Consider the following 19,965-nt stretch of genomic DNA (forward strand, 5'->3'; position numbering starts at 1 on the left):
CACCATCGCTTTCAGCCAGGTACAGAGCGTGGGTGGGAGTCGGGCCAGCAGCTCCATGCCTTCTTTCGTCTGGGTGCGGAGAAGTGCGTGCGCCAGTCTCTGCCCTGTTAACACCAGCAGCTGAGAGGCGAGGACCTCTTTGTCCTGAACCTGGAGGATGGCCTGAGGAGATGAACGTGGACAAACGTACGGTAAGAGCTAACAGATTTATTTACTCTAGGAAAGGCTTTGCCAGTGAAGAGATTCCCGTTCATTTTTGAGCTGTGGCCATGTATACAACCAACGAAGAAAAGTCCAAATCAAATTTGGCATTCAAAATTCAAATTTCTCCTCATCACCTAATTTTTCTTATCCCCTAATTTTTTAATTCAATATGACTAGAAGAGTCAGTTTTTAAATTTCTGGCAAAGAAGGGGACTTAAAATCACATCATGACTGCTAACGACCCTCTAATGGCTTCCGAACACACTCTGAATCACCACGAGCTACGAGACAGGACCTGGCCCCTGCCGACCTCCCGCCTCGTCTCTGACGTCTTCATCTTCCGTGCTACGTACGGTCCCCCACGCGGGCCCTTCTGGCCTGGCACGCTGCCAAGCTAGTCCCACTACGGGGCCTCTGTTCTTGTCGCTACTCGGGCCGCGAGCTCTGTTGCCCCAGTTTTCTGTTACTGGCTGCATCTTCTCCTCGGGGGCTCGGTTCAGATGTCACCTCTGACCACCGCTGTTCGTCACAGCGTTTCTCACTCAGTACAGGAGTCAGCGTGCTCTTCTGCTACCAGCAGACTATTGATCCCACGAGGAAGGGATCTGGTCTGTGTGTTTTACTCTTGGGCCCTTTGCATAGAACAGGCCTGACACACTGGAGGAGTCTGTTAAACACAGACCAGAAACGGGCAACTGATTACAGTTTTATATTTTAATATTCTTTTATTTGGGGGCCAAGAAGTTCTAACAGAAAGAAAAGCTAAAAGCTTAACTGGAGACTTTTCTGATTCTTTACTCCAACTATAAATGTTCTAACTTGGGGCGCCTGGGTGGCGCAGTCGGTTAAGCGTCCGACTTCAGCCAGGTCACGATCTCGCGGTCCGTGAGTTCGAGCCCCGCGTCGGGCTCTGGGCTGATGGCTCAGAGCCTGGAGCCTGTTTCCGGTTCTGTGTCTCCCTCTCTCTCTGCCCCTCCCCCGTTCATGCTCTGTCTCTCTCTGTCCCAAAAATAAATAAAACGTTGAAAAAAAAAATAAATAAATAAAAAATAAATGTTCTAACTTGAGCCCCCACCTCCCGCTCCTACGGTGATATTACCTCTTCTCCTAAGTGGTCAACTCCATAGTTGTAGAGTTCCCCCACATAATGCCTTCGAACAACATCTTCACTAACTTGAAGGTGATGAGCCAAATCCACGGCCAGAACTGGCCAATCTTGGTCTTTCCCAAAAGGAGTGGTTGGTGCCTCTTCGGAGGACTCTCTGTCCTTCATGACTGAATGCTGGGCCTGGACGGCTGCACTAACGACTTTCAGTAAGAACTCAAAAATGGAGAAGGACACAGAGCACTGTTAGTATATCTCGTTTTAAAATGTCTAAATCAAAGTAATTGTTGGCTTTCCTCTCAATCAGGGTAGCTTTTCCATTAAAATTAATGATCAGGGCGCCTGGGTGGCTCAGTCGGTTAAGTGTCCGACTTCAGCTCAGGTCACGATCTCACGGTCCGTGAGTTCGAGCCCCGCGTCGGGCTCTGGGCTGATGGCTCAGAGCCTGGAGCCTGCTTCCGAGTCTGTGTCTCCCTCTCTCTCTGCCCCTCCCCCGTTCATGCTCGGTCTCTCTGTCTCAAAAATAAATAAATGTTAAAAAAAATTTAAAAAAAAAATAAAAATAAATTCTTTAAAAAAAAAAAAAAATGATCAAAGAGGAACATATACTTGAAAGGAAAAATGGCTCTCCAGAATACCCTGGAAGTGGTCGCCATCCTTTAAGACCTGCTACGTTTTTTATTTACTATTATTTTCTGAGACACACAAACAAAATCCAGTAATTGTAATTTACCTGTTGTCGTACAGAAATAAAGTTTGGATCCATTTCCCCACTAGGTAATAACTGAATTGAAGTTAGGTCTTTGAAAAATGCATTCTTCCCCTGAAGAGAAAGAAAAGACCAAAAAAACTGATGAGTACATTACTATTAAAGGCAAGACAAAAGATTTTAAAATTTAGTCATTTAATGGATAAGTCACGGTTGATGTTTCTTCTCCTTGAACAGTAACATTTCAGAATTTTATTCACTTAATTTTTATAATAATTATCTAGTATACTATAGGTAGGCAGCCTTTAAGGTATGATCCCCCTCCCCCTGCTACGCAGGCCTCGGGTTGTCCCCTGCCCTTGAGTGGGGGCTGGACCTGGTGCCAGCAGGAGAGCAGAGACGTTAGCGTGTCACTCTCCAGGTTTGGGTGCTCACATTCGCGCTCCTTGCCCCGAGGGAAGCCAGCACCCACAGCAACCACGGAGCCCGCAAGCGGATCCCCCGATCTCCACCCCAGTTGGGCCTCGAGATGGGACTGCCGCCCCGGCTAAAACCCTACCTCAAGACTCCTGAAAGCCTTTGAGCCTGAGGCACCTAACTAAGGGGTGGAGGGCGGGCAGAACCCAGATTCCTGACGCAGGAAAATGGTAGTAAATGTTTGTTGTTTTCAGCCACTAAATTTTGAGATAATCTGTTATGCAGTAATAGATAACAAAGACATGTGTGTACTCTGAATTCTTTTAAAAACACTTGTTCAACTCGGAAGTCATCTTTAAGAGAACGGATGTGTGTCTGAAAAGGCGAAGCAGAACATCAGAAGGCTGGATTTCAGAACTTCCTTGGAAGGAAGTGTAACACAGAGCCAAGAGCACCGGCCCCCGGAAGTTGCCAAGACCCAGCTTCTAGTCCCAGGCCCACACTTGCCACCATGTTATCTTGGACAAACGACCCCACCATCCCAGGCTGCTGTGTGTTCACCTGCAGACAGTCATCGGGTATCTTCTAACGTATTTTCTAGACTCAAAGGTTATCTGTAGCGTGACTGCCAATGAGGATAAAGCTACTCATCCTTTAGTGAGGAGAAACAGCAGACTCCCTAGGGCAAGGCCCTGCATTACAGACATCACTGATTCAAAGTTTTTCCGCAAGCTCACAATTTGTTACTCTCTAGATTCCGCCTGGTGGTCTCAGTTACAATGAGGGTCTACCGTACGTGAGGGCCTCTGGGCGGGGAACACGTATGCACAGCTATCACAGCACCATTTGTTTACCACGTTCTCGACACCGCTCAGCACTTCGTGTTAAGCGAACGTAACCCTCAGAACCACCATAAAGCAGGTACTAGAATCATCACTTCTGAATGAGAAAACTGAGGCCAGGAGAAGCTCAGGAAGACTCGCCAGGAAATGGCAGAGCTAGGATTCGGTTTCACCAGCCAAACCCCACCGCCTCTGCACGTGAGAGTCCCACAGCTGTCTCGGGGCATCCTGGCATGACCTGGGCTGGGACTAACATCACCACCGGGCTTGTCCAATACGTGTTCTGGTCTCACAAGCTCCCTGAGGGGACTACTGAGCGAGGCACGCGGTTTTAGTTTTTCTTTAAAGAAAAAAAATTTACGCTCTGCTTTTACAAACATCAATGCAAGCTATAAACATTCATCCAGAATCTATGTTCACAAATGTAAAAACTATATCGTTACTTTTTTTTTTTTTTTTAATTTTTTTTTTTCAATGTTTATTTATTTTTGGGATAGAGAGAGACAGAGCATGAACGGGGGAGGGGCAGAGAGAGAGGGAGACACAGAATCGGAAACGGGCTCCAGGCTCTGAGCCGTCAGCCCAGAGCCCGACGTGGGGCTCGAACTCATGGACCGCGAGATCGTGACCTGGCTGAAGTCGGACGCTCAACCGACTGCGCCACCCAGGCGCCCCACTATATCGTTACTTTATGAGGTAGGTAAAAACTTGTCATCAGCCTTCTACCTTTCAAAGGTCAACTACTGAGATTTAAACGTCAAAATACCTTTCTTAAAACATAGCTACTTCTGTTTATATCTACCCCCTAACTCAACACATCCAAAACCCCTCTACATGGGCTTCCTTGGGAAGCCACGTGCCTTCCAAGCTTGGGAGCTCATGGAACTGGGGCCCCTTCGTGTCCTGCGGCACTTTTCCCAGCCTGTCCTCATGGTACAGCTTCCCCCAGACCCTCCACGACTTCCTCTTCTCCCCAGTCCACACCCTCAGTGACTCATCGCTGTCACTGGTTCCCCAGACCACGGCCGCGTCTCCCCTCTTCTGCATCCTGCTGACGCTGACTCTTCTCTAACATCTCCTTCATTTTAAATTTATTAAACATTTACTGGGCTCCTGTGGCATGCCAGGCATGGCACAGAGCCGGGGGAACAGCGAAGACGTGGTAAGTTAGGGAGTGCAGAGCAAGACCTGGAGGAGAAGGTGACACTTAAGCGAGAAAGGGACAACACGCAGAAGCCGTGGCCACAGCAAAACCACGGTCTAGGGAAATGGGCCACCGCAGTGAGAAAAGCGAAACGTGTCTGCCTGCTCTAGGGGAGGGGGTAGTCAGGAGTCGCTGCGGGGCAGGTGCACGGAGGAACGGGTGGAGGGAGGAGAGGCAGCCCCTGGTGCGGGGAGCCTTCCTCTGCCTCCAGCGCAGTAACGGGCCGGCGTCTCCCGCCCCACCCGCGCTCTCCCCGCTAAAGGGACCTGTGAATTCGGGACCAGCTGCTGAGCGTTCCCTGTGTTCCTTCTTCAGGGGGCAGCCTCTGTGCAGGAAGCAGGAGCCTGAAGGGCAGCCCGCGCGAGTCCAGCCGTGCCCCAGGCACGTGAGTCACTGAGGGTGAAATACACCACTTTCTCACAAGGCTAAGCTGGGTTCTCCAACTCTGCTTCTGTCGGTGAAAGGCTAAGTGATAAAGCTGGCCAACCGCCTGACTTCTGATTTTCATCTCCAGCTGTCTGGATCCTGTCTGAGTAAATGCGCGTTCTGGAAAGGGAACCGTGGCAGCGTGGGACTGGACGGAGAGAAAGCGAAAGACCAGAAGGCCTGAACTGGGTGATGGGGAGGGATGGACGGAGGCGGTTTCAGGAAGAATCGACGAGAGGGGCTCGAAGGGGAGACAGCAAGAGACCTTCACGGCTTCCCGTCCGCCCGGGCGCAGCCGGGGATTAGGAGGACAGCAGCATAGGTCAAGGTCAGAGTGCGGGTGAGGGGGTCGAGACAGATTTTAGATATGAAGTGTCTGGGGTCGCACAGCACATTCTGAGAGAGACAGGACCCCCCTGAGTCACACAAGTACCGAGCAACTTCAAGTGTGAAAGATGAGTCTGGCTCCTCGTCCTGCGAGACCCTCGGCTCCGAGGTGGCTCGGGCGTCCTCGGAGGGACTTACCTTACTGTCAAAGAGTGAAAGCGGCTTCACGGTTTTCAGAGAAAACCTCATAATGGCGAAGAGGATGGAGCACAGGACGGAATGGTGCTCCACCAGCGGGTAGTGGATGTGTTTCTGCTCGAAGGCCAGCTCCACGATCGAGATCGGTCCTTCGACGGCGAGCCACGCGTCCTCCGTATCCAGGACAGGTGCCTGCATTTCATCCCTGCTAACGTCAGCCTACGTGTTTTCAGAACAGAGAACTGTGTTCAGAACCGGAGAGATAACAGCTTGCAAACACGTTAACACTTTACCAGTGGGAAGTACAAACCCCTTTTGTCCCCGCACCTCCGATTTACAACAACAAATCTAATCCTTTATAAGAAACCACTATTTTGGGGGCTTAAGTCAAAACTAAGAAATGAATAAATGAAAAAAACTTTTTTCTCTAGTCCAATGATTTTAAAAACATTTAGGGGCACCCGGGTGGCTCAGTAAGTTAAGCGTCCAACTTCGGCTCAGGTCATGATCTCATGGTTCATGGGTACGAGCCCCACATCAGACGCTGTGCTGACAGCTCAGCCTGGAGCCTGTATCACATTCTGTGTCTCCCTGTCTGTCTGTCTGCCTGTCCCCCGCTTGTGCTCTCTCAAAAATAAACACTGAAAAAAATTAATAAAAAAAAAAACATTTACTGTCTTAGACAGTTCAGAATGCAAATACACCTCTTTTACCTCCATTAAAGTCTGAAGAAGATCCAAGCAGGAGCCGAGGAAAGAGGTCATTGCCGTGTCGCTCATCCCCACATCCTGTTGTTTTTTTTTTAAAAGGAACATAATTAGTGCCAGGAGCAAAGCTGCTACACTTACTATCAGAAAAATAAAAAACAGGCCTATACAACTGCCTGCACTGCACAGACAGGAAGACCCGGGCACATTTTATTCCTTTCTTGAGCGTCAACTAATTTTAAATCGGGCTTTAAAAACTATGGTACCACTATCAACTTTATGAAAGTTAGTGTTCTTCGTGTGTTGAAAGACATGGTGTCGTCAGACGCCATAGACGGTGGCACTCTGCTTGCGGGCGGGCTCGCTAAGGCACGTCACAGCCACCTGCGCGAGACCGCACAGCCACACACACGACCCTGGCACGGGAAGACGCACACACGAAAGCCCCATCTGTCAGGTCGCGAGAAAACAACCTGCTCTGGTTTTGGAGCGTCCTTCAGGGACGGAGCTGAACCTTCTGAACAAAACCTGAATCCTCGAGCCTGTGAACTAAACACCAGACCCGTGCTGTGGGCACCAGGCCGTTCCTCCTGACTCCAGATTGACCCACGAGGTACCACTGCCTGGAGTCAACATAAACAACCAACCAATAAGCCCCTCACATCTAAGGGATCCAGACGCACACAGGTATAACCGTAGCCACAGAGCCACTCTCGAGGGCACAGCGGAAGAATCTTCGACGGTGGCGGCCTTTCAGGGCTGTGGGCCTAGAACGGCTACATGCACGTGCCCCGTTACTTCCTAAGGTGTTGCAATAAGAATACTTCAAAGCTTCAAGCAAAAGTCTGCACTGTTAATCACTGGCCTCAAACAGAAGCCCGGTATCCGTGGGCTGGAATGTTGCTTAAGGCTATTCGTACAATGGTTGTTCCATAAAGGTGGCTACGTTCGCTCGTGAATCTGCCTCGACCGGACACTGGCTGCCGCCGTCAGGAAGCGCAGAAACCACGCGCGGCAAAGCCAAGACGGCCTGGCGCCCTCCCATCCACGGTCCAGACTGAAGACACCTTGTGAAAACTCACCTGACACAGAGCATCTGACAACCTGGAAAGGTCGATTAAAATCGGCCGCAGTTCGTGACCAGTCTCCTTAGTATCACACTCTCTTTCCACCTTTATCTCCCGACACGTCACCAAAATGGTAACAAAGGCAAAGTTCACCCCTGCCTGAAGTTAATAAGGCACCTACGTAAAGCACAGGATTAACTATACATCCAGTTAAAGGAGATTCACTTACCCTTCGGCATAACCTATCCTTTGGTGATTTTCCAACCTAAGGCAAAAGGACACAGAATACTATATTTATTTAACAGTTGAAAAAAAAAGGCATTACTATGGTACAGGAAATAAAAAGTAACGAAATTTAAAGAACCTAAATCGAGCTATAAATAAATGTTGGTTCTGCTCATTTAACTTTGTGGTGGAACTTAAAACATATATTATGAAAATATGTCACACGCTGGGCCCCCAAATAATCCTTTCAAAAATAAATATTTTTGAACTATTAAATAAAAAAAGAACTCTAAAAATCTGGTGATCAATTTGTACAATCAAGTAACTGTGTTGCCTTCAAACCCAGAACAAAACTCAAGGTTATGAATAAAGAGCAGCTAAGAATTCTGCCTGTTGATAAAGACACATGATAATTTTTTAAATGGTAAGGAGAGACAATCTAATGCAGACAGAAGTTAAATTCCTAGCTCAGAAAACTGGTTGATTTTCTCGATTCCGTAAGCACTGAGATTCCACCGTGCACTTTACCCAAGGGGATAAGTGGGAGCGGAAAGTTCTGGTCTTCAGGAACATGCCTTGATCAGAATTCACAGGAGGCAGTGGTAAGTACCAGGGATGGGACTCCAGCACAAAGGCCGCTTCACCTCGTTGCCTCTCCTGAGATCGCTGCCATGGCCTTCACACGACCAAGCCCAGCCCGTCCCAATCCCAACATTTCACCCTGTGGCCTGCAAAATGCAAACCTGAACCTATCGTTCCCCTGCGCTGAGCTGCCTCAGTGTCTTCAGGACAAAGAAGGGCCACCACTGACGACCCTCCCCCTGCCGTATGTGCCCTACGCTGAGTGGTCTACACGTACCATTAGAAAACCCCAAATCCAGAGCCTACCCGGGAAGTACTTCATGCCCTGCTTCCTGCACTTTCCTAAGCCTGCGCTTCAAGCACACGAAGCTACTCGCAGCTCTGAATCAAAAACACAGCCTCCTGTGTCCACGGCTTTGTTGTTAATGCCTCTTCTGCTCACCCACTGCTTCGTACGTACTCATCTTCAAAATTCAGCCCAGAAGCCCTCCCTCTGGTCTGTTACTTACTTCCTCTTTCTCCACTCCAAAGGCAGCCTATGTACCCTGTGGACTGGGAGTCCTCCGAGGGCAGGGACTGGGGCTTTTAGCTCTGCGGCCATAGAACTTAGCACAGTTCTTGGCACAGAAGAGATACTCATCATAATCACTACTTGTCAAATGACTCATCAAAATTCTCTGCCTCCTCGTTCAGGACTGCTCAAAAAATTCAAATCCAGGCTGTGAGGCTCAAGCGTGACCGGGGACGGGAGAATGCTAGAACACTAAGCAGTAACATACACGCAGAACTCTTGCGTCACTATTCTCCCAAAAGAGCAGCGGTCGGAGGTGCAGGTGAACAGAACAGGATCAGAAAGGCCATAGGAGTGAGTTTCGAAAAAAGAAACATTTAAGCAGGCAAGGAAGGTGAGCACACAGGGAAAAACAGGTGTAACTAGAAAAACATGTTACCGGTGACAGGAGCTGTGGCCCAAAGTGGGTCTGAATGTAGCGCTGCTCATGGCTTAGGAACGTCTGTCACCGACATCAGAAAGAACATGTTGTAATTACAGCGGTAACTCTCCTGACATCCGCTTAACTGAGCCACATGAACCTCCCTCTGGACGGGCCTGGGGACGGTGACGACGGCCTGGCGCCCAGCTTGGGGGCAGGGCCCCACCGGCTGCAGTCTTTGCCCAGGTGCTGGGTTTGCTCCCAACGCTGCTCACGCTGGGTGTCATATGTAATGTCACAATTATGCAACTTAATGAAATAACTGATAAAACGTGAGGAAACAAAGGGAGTTGTTTATTTAACTACCAGGTTGAAGGCTTTCAAAACATTTGTGGAGATTTAACACCGATGTCTACTGGATTAGACAGAGGGACAGCTACAAAGATGAGGGCAGAGCTTATAAAATCTAAACATTTTGCACTCAGACTGCATCACAACATTAAAGAATCAGGATCTAGAAATCACAGGCCAGGCATTAGGGGTGAGGTTTACGTAGGAAAACCAAAGTAGGGTGTCAGTCCTACTCAAAATATCTTAGCCCTACATCCAAAGATTGATGAGAAACTGTACATTTGTACACTTCGATTTCAGCTCCAGCCACGACCTCACGGTTTGTGGGTTCAAGCCCCGTATTGGGCTCTGTGCTGACAGTGCTGAACCTGCTTGAGATATTCTCTCTCTCTCTCTCTCCCCCCCCCCCCACCCCTCCCCTGCTCACGGGCTCGTTCTCTCTCTCTCCCTCCACTCTCTCTCTCAAAATAAATAAAACTTAAAACAAAAAAGATTAAAAAAAAATAATAATAAGGTGCGAGGCACCTGGGTGGCTCAGTCGGTTAGGCGTCTGACTCCTGATTTCGGCTCAGGTCATGATCTTGCAGTCATGAGATCGAGCCCCGTGTCCAGCTCTGTGCTGAGCACAGAGCCTGCTTGGGATTCTCTCTCTCCCTCTCTCTGCCCCTCCCCCACTCCTTCCCTCTTTTTCTCAAAATAAACATTAAAGAAAAAGTGCAAATCCCTGATTCAACCACGAGTCTTACTCTCTTTGCTTAAGGAGCTTTTAAAGTAAATTACTTTCAAGGACCTGAGGTTCTTCTCCAGGTCATCAAGATGCCAGCATGGGAATTACGTTTAACTGAGCATTAGTAAAATGTAATACCAAACAAAAAAGTCTAACAAGGCCCATGGTAAATAATCTTTCTAATATTAATTAAGGGAACAAAATAAACAAGTAGATGACACTTAAAATGACCTTACCTTATCCATCAAGTATGTAGCAGCAGAAAATCTTTTAACCAAGAATGTATTCCACATCATCAGTGCAATACCTAGACAGCAAGTAAAAGCGGTAAGTAGAAAGCTGATCTATTTTCCCTTTCACCACACCTAATAAATTACTGTCTTCCTTAAACTTATAAAGCTATATGGGCTATTTATTTACATATCGTTTCTTACATCTTATATAATACTTATAAAATTACCAAAAACCTTGATCTTCAACAATAATCAGAACTGAGCTGCATAAGAGGATATCCAAAAGGCTAATAATCATAAGAAAAGATCCACATCATTAGTTACCAGAGAAATACAAATTAGAATCACAAGAAAATATCATTACACAAACAACACAAAGGCTAAAATTGTTTTTATTTTTTTTTTAATTTTTTAATGTTTAATTTTGAGAGACAGAAAGAGAGAGGGCACGAGCAGGAAAAGGGCAGAGAGAGAGGGACACACAGAATCCAAAGCAGGCCCCAGGCTCCGAGCTGTCAGCACAGAACCCAATGCGGGGCTGAAACTCGCAAACTGTGAGATCATGGCCTGAGCCGAAGTCGGACGCTCAACCGACTGAGCCACCCGGACGCCAACAAAGGCTAAAATTGTTTTTAATGACAGTGCCAAGTGTTGGGGAGCATGCGGAAAAAACTGGAATGCTCATGGATTGCTGGGGGCATCACAAATTGCAAAACTGCTTGGTCACATCTACTAAGCTAACCGCGTGTCTGCCGTATGGCCCGGGGACTCTACTGCACGGATGAACACGAAGACCCGTACAGGCGTGTTGAGAACAGCTTTGTTCAAAACAGCCAAACAGGAGAAACAGCCCCATGTCTAAAACTGATTTTTTTCTTTTTTTTTTTTTTTTAAATTTTTTTTTTTTTTTCAACGTTTATTTATTTTTGGGACAGAGAGAGACAGAGAATGAACGGGGGAGGGGCAGAGAGAGAGGGAGACACAGAATCGGAAACAGGCTCCAGGCTCTGAGCCATCAGCCCAGAGCCTGACGCGGGGCTCGAACCCACGGACCGCGAGATCGTGACCTGGCTGAAGTCGGACGCTTAACCGACTACGCCACCCAGGCGCCCCTAAAACTGATTTTTTTCATAAGCAACCACCAAATAAAGTGTCATGTAAGGAAGTATTAAAAAAACAAAACAGAATACAAAAGACACCAAGCAAGAAATCTGGGCTCTGTACTTCCATAGACAATAAACCATGGCATCAAACCATGGTTTCAGAAACAGTGGTCAATTAGGCAACTTAAACATGACATTTCCCATGCGGTCACCACTACCCCCTTGTCTGCTTCTGGATGTAAGGGTGAGAAGCCAGGAAGATGACAAACGGGTAAATTCTTACTTAACTACTAGCCAGAAGTTAGCAGTGACTTAATTTTATCAAGAAGGAAAGAATTCTATGGAGACCTTGTTTTCCAAATGAGTCATTTCTCTTTTCTCTTTGGAAGAAGGTCAGATCTAAGAGACGAATAAATAAAATTTTCAAGTTCTCTTCACATAAAATGAGACAATTTAGAATTTCTGCAACTTGACGTCATACCACTGGGAGAAGGCGGTACCATTCTAGAAGAGACAAGGAGCTTCTCTAAAGTTCACCACACAGACATCAAGATGATGCCTCCCTCTTACGTGGCCCAATTTCTAGTTTCCCCACTTACTTATTAGTAAAATAACTAGCCTCGTTCTGAGCTGTTCCATTAATTCTTCCAGGGAAACCCAGCTATCCATTTAATGGAAACAGCAGCCTATTTGCAATTTTTCTACAACAATGTGTGACATTTTTTCAAGGAGACATCAGCAGTCCCCACGGTGTGGCAGCCACCAGAAGAGTACTCACAGGTGCTGAAAGGAGCGCCAGGGGCACCTGGGTGGCTGTCGGTTCAGCACCTCTTGATTTCAGCTCAGGTCGTGATCTCCCCGGTCGGGGGATTGAGCCATGACAGTGCAGGGCCAGCTTGGGATTCTCTCTCTCTCTCCCTCCCTCCCTCCCTCCCTCCCTCCCTCTCTCTCTCTCTCTCCCCCCCCTCCCCTCCCCTCTCTGTCCCTCCCCCCGCCCTCGCTTGCTCTCTTGTGCACTGTCTCTCTCAAAATAAATAAACTTAAAAAAAAAAAGCACAAGCTGTTTTGTAGGGTATATATGATTAGGCTCCTGGCTCCCTAACTTTGTCATCAGGAACTGCAGTCCTCAGAAGCCCAGCCCTCCTTCCTCATCTACCTGTGACCTAAAAAGAAGAGCAGTGATTTCTGTCTAACACTCTCCTTACTCACTAGGAACAGCTGGGAAACCGGTGGGTGGGGACAGAGGGGAGAACTGTGGCCACCCCCTCCTCCCCTTCTGGAGCGCATTTCTCCCAGCACTTCAAACAGCCAGGACTTGTCACATCACAATACACACTCAGTTACAGGTGAGATTTGAACTATCAAATGAAAGTTTAACAGAATGCGAACTTAAAAGATTCCTGCTTCTTTTGAATCAACCAGTTATGTTTTTAACACTTATTTACTTACCATTCTGAACATGTGCATTAAGAATGTGCTTCAAGTGTTCTATTGACCTAACGAAAAAACGTGCTTCCTTACATACAGGGAGAAAAAGAGAGAGAGAAAAAAAACAGAAGTATCATTTAACAGATGTTTCAATATAAATGGTAACTTTTTACATAAATTTCTGCATAAAGCTACCCAAGAATGCTGTGATAAGAACATAAAATCATTAGGTAAGAAGTAATTTTTCATAGGATAGTGTCAATGGTATCTTGAAATTCACATGATCTACATAATGATTGATTCCTAGAAACCCCCAGGTCATATATGCTGACATCTGGAATCAAAATTTTCTGTGGTCTGTATATAACAGCAGTATTTTCTCTAATACTTGAATTTCACAAGGATGTGAAAACAGTGGGTTTACTTCTTTGCGAATATCATTCATTCATTATTCACCAAATATTTACTGAGCAACTACTATATATCACGGTGTCTGAGGCGCCAGAGATACTGCAACGAACAAACAGACCCGAATCCTCGGGGAACGTAACCACTGAGGCTACGTTCCAGCAAGGGAGCCAAGTAAATATGGTGTGTAAATTATACAGTTATGTCAGTGATATGTGCCAAGGAGGAAAACCAGAGCAGTGAAGGGAAACAAGACCTACTGGAGGGGATGTCTGAATTCAACCTTCTAATTGAGGCAGTTGCTTACACAGTAAACACTCAAACATAGCATGCGAAACCGATGAAATTATCCGGACCTTTGCTCAGTAACTGTATGGCCTGTATAAAGATTAAATATATCACCTTTGCCAACACATACCGGTGTTCGAGACTTCCCAAAGGTGGGGGGCGCCTGGGTGGCTCAGTCGGTTGAGTGTTCAACCTCTTGATTTTGGCTCAGGTCATGATCTCAGGGTCGTGAGATTGAGCCCCTGCATCGGGCTCTGAGCTAAGTACAGAGACTGCTGAGACTGCTTAAGATTCTCTCTCTCTCTCTCTCTCTCTCTCTCTGTCCCTCCCCCTCACACTCTCTCAAAAAAAAAAAAAAATTTCCCCAAAGTAATTTCAGTTGTTTTGATCCTAATAAAGCTGTGTGCATAAAATGGTGGAAGAAGGGTAGGGGTCGGATGGGGTAAGGAGGGCTATTTGATAAGAAAAAAAAAAGACGAGAAAAGCGGCCACTTATTTGAAATGTAAACAATTTCAATAGACAATGATAACATTAATCAAAGTGTCAGGCGCTGTGTATGCACCTTCTCTATAAATTGCCACAACCCTCTGAGGTAGCCCTAGTCCTCATGTACTTTTAGGAGAAAAGCGAGAACAAAGGGTTCAGAAATGTTCCCAGAGGTCACACAGCTGTTAATAGTGGCAATGGGCTTGACCTCAATTCTGTGTCTACTCTGCAAGCTGCCTTTGGTTTATAATGAATAATGTATAATGAATGATGTAAAAACAGTTGTTTTTTCTTAATTTTTTTTGATGTGTATTTATTTTTGAGAGAGAGAGAGAGAGACAGGGTGAGCTGGGGAGCGGCAGATAGAGAGACAGACAGAATCCAAAGCAGGCTCCAGGCTCCAAGCTGTCAGCACAGAGCCCAACATGGGCTCGAACTCATGAACCGTGAGATCATGAGCTGAGCCAAAGTCAGTGCTTAACTGACTAAGCCACCCAGGCGCCCCAAAACAGTGTTCTTAAGTATCACTTTCTTAGACCCGAATCTGGAATTAATTTATCCAGATTTTAGAAATTATTATGTCCTTACTATAGCCTTAACATTCTTTTTTCATGTAAGAAAAATATTCCATGTAAGGGGAGAGCCCGAACACAATTATCACTCAGACTGCAGAGGAGTCCACAGAAGAGGGTGACTCAAGGGTCATCAAGAGGGTCCGCTGTCCTAAAATCACTTTTTGGTCAAGGTTTAGTTGATCAAAGGCCATTCCTTTGCTTAAAGCACTTTCTTTTCCAAAGCTCTTCCTTGAATGTGTAATTGATTATGTATCAAAGACCATTTTTTTTGGAGGAAGAATATGATTACCATTAAAGTAGTGGTGTGAATGAGTTCATCAGTGAGATGTTTCTTCAAAAGTGCAACCTGATCCAAGGGCGATAAGGTGTTAATTTTGCTCTGAGGAGGATCATTTCCCGGAGCGCTGACAAGGGGACCTACGTGAAGGACTTACTGGTAAAGAGGAATATCCATCCTATGTGTGGACATCTTACTTGATCCTGGCATCAACCCTGAAGGACTGGCACCTTTATTAAAAAAAAAAGGTGAAGGGAGAAAACAACCGGTCCAGAGATTCAGTGACTGGCCCGAACCCAGACACTTGTCACAGCCATTCATCTGGGATCCAAATCCAGGACTCCTGCCCCCAGGACGGGCCCTTCTCCCCATTCTGCTTCTGGATTGTGAATGTGCCAGGAGAGAAGGTGGCTACCACGAGCGGGAGAAAAAGAGTGTCCAAGCAGAGAGGAGAAAGGGCAGCAAGGCTAACCCTGGACTGAGTCAGCCTTGGACGTGACTTTCTTGATTTTTCTTCTGAGGCAAACGTAAGAGAAGTGACAAACACGGGCTTTCTAAACAAGCAGACACTAGGTGAACGTCAGGATCTTTACCCTGGCTTTCATCACAAGGACTACAATGTTAAAAAGTTTCCATTAGGTAGGTGCTGTCTCCTGTATGAAATCAAAAGGAAATAACTCTACTCATCACAACCTAGCCAGGAGTGGGGCAAAACACACTGGCTTTAAAGACAAAGAAACCCAGGCTTAAATCCGGGCCCAGACCCCAACTTGACAAGGTATGCCGAGGCATGGAACAGAACTTCTCTGAGCTCTCGTTTTCTCTAGAGTGGGGATCGCGACAATGTCCGCACCACACAGGTTTTCTGTGAAGACTGTAAGAGATCATGAAAAAGGCCTAGCACCGCTCCTAGTGTGGAGGCATTCCAAAGGGGAAAGTCCAGTGTTTCCAGTAAGTTACCGAATTACACATTCTCACAGGTGCACAGCATGAGCACGACGACAGAATCAACAGGACAGAAGTAGCAGGAATCTTACCTCTGGGTCTTTATTCCATTGGACAACATACTCCCAACAACAATGCGCGTAGAGCACATCTAGCTCAAGGCTACAGGGAAACTGCCTATAGGCTGAATGCAGCAAGTCTGAAAGCCAGAAAAGAGAGACGTACTTAGTATTCTTTCCCTAACAAAGTCTCAGCCACATCTCCCCCTCTCTGGATTGTGTTTTCTCCCTGTTTCTGTGTTACCTGGTATAGTTCCGAGGTTCGTCTCCACCTCTGGCACCTCATATAAACCTCTGTTAATACCTTCTTTGGGTTCATCTGGGTTTTCTGCATCTCTGTCCTTATTAGCCAGTTTTAACACTTCAGGGCTGAAGTCCTGTTTAAATATCCACTTGGCTACACTGTCTGCAATGCCACCTACAGTTTGGAGACAAGAAACAAAATGAAAACTTACCGTGTTCGCCAAAGAGAGCCAACACAGTGCACGATCTGGTCTTCCTTATAAAGAGATCTAAGTGCCATATTCAGTTCTGCACCTGAGAGTGACCCCCAAAAGCCATGAGATTCACCAGTGTAATACCTACCATTCATCTTGTGAGGGCAGGTGGGATATCTGATATCTAAGGGCATCTCTATACTCTCATAAAATATTAGAGAAAGGTAAATGCATTCACATATATGTGGCTATATACCACATGGTTTCTATGTCCACAAATTCAAAGTATACTTTAACAGACACAGATGAAGGGATGAATATATCTTTAAAACACTTTCACTTAATTGTAAGTGAAACTGATCAGCATAATACTTGCCTAGGTTCCTTAGCATATTACTTTTAATAGTCAACTAACTTGCCTATATGGAATATTTATGGGCAAAACTTAGCCATGTATAAGAAACATGATGATGCTATCCCAAGTTTCGGTCATCAATATAGTTCAAAAAAATTATAAATGTAATCTGAAAAACACTCAAGACAAAAAGTCCTGTTTATTACTTAAAACAAATTATACACTCTTCTGTAATTCACCAAAACCTTTCTTTCTTCCTACTTGGATTCAAATACAACCTTTCCAAAAAAACAAAACAAAAGCTTCACAGTAAAATCACAATTATCAGTGAAAATAATTGACAGCAGTAGGCTGAGTGATCTAATTTCTTATGTTTGATTTCCAAATCAACTGGTAATTTTCATTCTAGAATCAAGCCCTTGATTATATTGCTTAGGTTAATATCACAGTGATGGTCCTACACTATCAGCAGGTGACAGCATAGGGTATAATGAGTTACAGTTAAAAATTTTTTTGATTTATTTAAACTTAAAAAAATAAATAAGAAAGGTTTCCATCTGCACAGAGTATTTTTTCCCATCCCTTCACTTGCAGTCTCTGTGTCCTTTCATCTAAAGTCAGTCTCTAGGCAGCATATATAGGTCTTTTTTTTTTTGTTGTTTTCTCATCCATTCAGGCACCTGATGCCTTTTGATTAGAGAATTTAGTACATTTATAATTAAAGTAATTACTGATAGGTATACGCCTATGGCATTTAATTGCTTTCTGGCTGTTTTCATGGTTCCTCTGTTCTTTTCGTGCTTTCTTCCTCTGTGGCTTGATAACTTTCTTTGGTGATATGTTTATACCCCTTTCTCTTTCTCTTTTGTGTATTTACTATAGGTTTTTGCTCTGTAGTTACCATGAGCTTAGATATAACAACTTGTGTCTGTCGTGGGCTATTTTAAGTTGATAACAAGTTTGATCCTGTTGGAAAGTTCAACATAATGACTCTCTGGTACCACACTTTATATTTTTGATGTCACATTTCACATCTTTTTATCTTGCATATCCCTTAACTATTATAATCATAGTTGTCTTTGTTTTTTTTTTAATGTTTTTATTTTATTTTTTGAGACAGAGCATGAGGGGAGGGGTTGAGAGAGGAGACACAGAATCCAAAGCAGGCTCCAGCCTCTGAGCTGTCAGCACAGAGCCCAATGTAGGGCTCGAACCCACAGATGCAAGAGCATGACCTGAACCGAAGTCAGATGCTCAACTGAATGAGCCACCCAGGTGCCCCTTGTATTTACTTATTTTTTTTTAATGTTTATTTTGAGAGAGAGAGCACGTGTGTGAACGGGAGAGGGGTGGGGGGAGGGTGGTGGAGAGAGAGAGAATCCCAAGCAGGCTCTGCAATGTCACTGCAGAGTCTGACATGGGGCTCGAACTCACGAATGGTGAGATCATGACCTGAGCCAAAATCGAGAGCTGGATGCCTAACTGACTGAGCCACCCAGGTGCCCCTCATAGTGGTCTTTTAACCTTCATGCTAGCTTTATAAGTGATTACTCCGCTACCTTTAATATATATATATATACCTTTCCAGTGAGATTTATTCTTTCACATGTGTTCTTGTTAAAAATTAGTGCCCTTTCTTTTCATCTTATGGAAGTCCCTTTAGTGTTTCTTATAAGGTCCGTTTAGGGCTGAAGAATTTCTTTAGCTTCTGCTTGTCTGCAAAACTCTGTCCCTCACTCCTGAATGATAACTTACTTACCAGACAGAGTATTCTTGGTTGAAAATTTTTCTTCTTTCAGCACTTTGAATATATCATGCAACTCCCTTCTGGCCTGAAAAATTTCTGCTGAAAAATCTGCTGACAGTCTTATGGGTGTTCCCTTGTACATAACAAGTTGTTTTTCTCTTGCTGCTTTTAGTATTCTCTCCTTGACTTTAATTTTTCACATTTTTAATAATAATGGGTCCATTTTTAATATGGGTCCTTGGATTCCTCTTACTTGGAATTTTGTCAAATTCCTGGACCTGGATGTTCCCCAGATTAGAGAAGTTTTTAGCCATTTTTTCTTCAGGTAAGATCCCTGCCCCTTTCTCTCTTTTCTCCTTCTGGGAGCCCTACAGTATGAATGTTAGCCCTTTTGATATTGTCCCCTAAGTCCCTAAAGCTATCTTTACCTTTTTTTTTTCCTTCATGTTTTCTTTTTGCTCTGATTGAGTTCCACTGCCCTGTCTTTGAGTTCACTGGTCCTTTCTTCTGCTTCATCTAGTCTGCTGCTGAAACCTTGTAGTTGATATGGAGTTCAGTTACCATATTATTCAGCCTCGTGACTTCTACTTGCTACTTTATTTTCCATTTCCTTGAAGTTATTCCTGTATTCATCCATTCTTCTCCCCAGTTTGGTGAGCATTTTTATGATCATAACTTTGAACCTTTTATCAGGTCAATTACTTATCTCCATTTGATTAAAGCTTTTTTTCCCTGAAGTTTTATCTTTTTCTTTCTTTTGGAATATCTCTATTTCTTCATTTTGCTGGACTCCCTGTGGTTCCTATACAGTAGATGGAACCACCTCTCCTAGTCTTAAAGGAGTGGATTTGTGTAGGAGATGAAACTTGTTGTTCAATCCTGCCTTGGCTCCTGGCTGGCTCTCAAGCCTCTGTGCTTATCCAAGCAGCCTATTATATTTTTAACAGCTTCTAGTAGTGGAGGACATACTGAGACATGCCAGTGTCCCAAAAGGGAGAATCTTAACACCTCGATTCAGGCTGACTGAAGCCAGAACCTCAGGTATCAGCTTTTGAAAGTACGCAAATATATACAGTCTTGTAGGCCCACAAGCATAAACCCCACCGGCCACCAGAGTTAGGAGACCTGAGATGTCCCCCAGGTGGCAGTTGCAAAACTTAGGGCTCATGAGTGTATAAGCTCTTTCTGGGTTATAATGACAAACTGGGACAAGGCAGAAGGCGAGTGCCAAGACGGCATCCACAGCCTATGTTCCTTCAGAGCAGCTCCATAGGCCACTTAATATGTGCCAAACCGAAAGCCTGCCTCTCAGGTCAAAGCTTACAAGTCTTACAAAGCCCGAGAAAACAAGTTAACTAAATAAAAAATCTATAAATACACAGGTATTTATAAATCCAGAAATATATTCATTCCAGTATCAAATGCCTGAAAGAGCTGCTGGTAAAAAGAAACTACACCATGAGGGTTAAAAATTCAAGAGGTTTATGGTCAAAGGAACCCAACGTCTCTAGGACAGTAGAAAGTAATAAATCACAGAAGAGGGTGTAAAGTTCTGTGGAAATTAGGAGAAAGAAGAGAAAATTTGCAGCTAGTGGATCAT

General features: G+C 45.1%; 1 protein-coding gene across 5 annotated transcripts in view; it reads right to left on the reverse strand.

The window, feature by feature from the left end:
• RAB3GAP2 (RAB3 GTPase activating non-catalytic protein subunit 2) overlaps positions 1–19,965 on the reverse strand; it is a 104,395-nt gene that overhangs the window by 3,455 nt on the left and 80,975 nt on the right. For 3 of the 5 annotated variants that reach the window (XR_003966042.2, XM_030303123.2, XM_030303125.2), the window contains exons 25-35: positions 16,071–16,244; positions 15,860–15,966; positions 12,809–12,875; positions 10,260–10,330; positions 8,964–9,026; positions 7,436–7,471; positions 6,146–6,220; positions 5,433–5,651; positions 2,043–2,132; positions 1,304–1,525; positions 4–162 (exon numbers count right to left, since the gene is read on the reverse strand). Coding sequence is in view for 4 of the 5 variants with exons in the window: in XM_030303123.2 (XP_030158983.1) it covers positions 4–162; positions 1,304–1,525; positions 2,043–2,132; positions 5,433–5,651; positions 6,146–6,220; positions 7,436–7,471; positions 8,964–9,026; positions 10,260–10,330; positions 12,809–12,875; positions 15,860–15,966; positions 16,071–16,244 (1,283 nt within the window). In the remaining variant the exon portion in view is untranslated. The remainder of the gene's footprint in view (positions 1–3; positions 163–1,303; positions 1,526–2,042; positions 2,133–5,432; positions 5,652–6,145; positions 6,221–7,435; positions 7,472–8,963; positions 9,027–10,259; positions 10,331–12,808; positions 12,876–15,859; positions 15,967–16,070; positions 16,245–19,965) is intronic. The other 2 variants (XM_030303127.2, XM_030303126.2) reach the window with 1 other exon arrangement.

This window comes from Lynx canadensis, chromosome F1, assembly GCF_007474595.2.
Source record: "Lynx canadensis isolate LIC74 chromosome F1, mLynCan4.pri.v2, whole genome shotgun sequence".
Classification (NCBI taxonomy): domain Eukaryota; kingdom Metazoa; phylum Chordata; class Mammalia; order Carnivora; family Felidae; genus Lynx; species Lynx canadensis.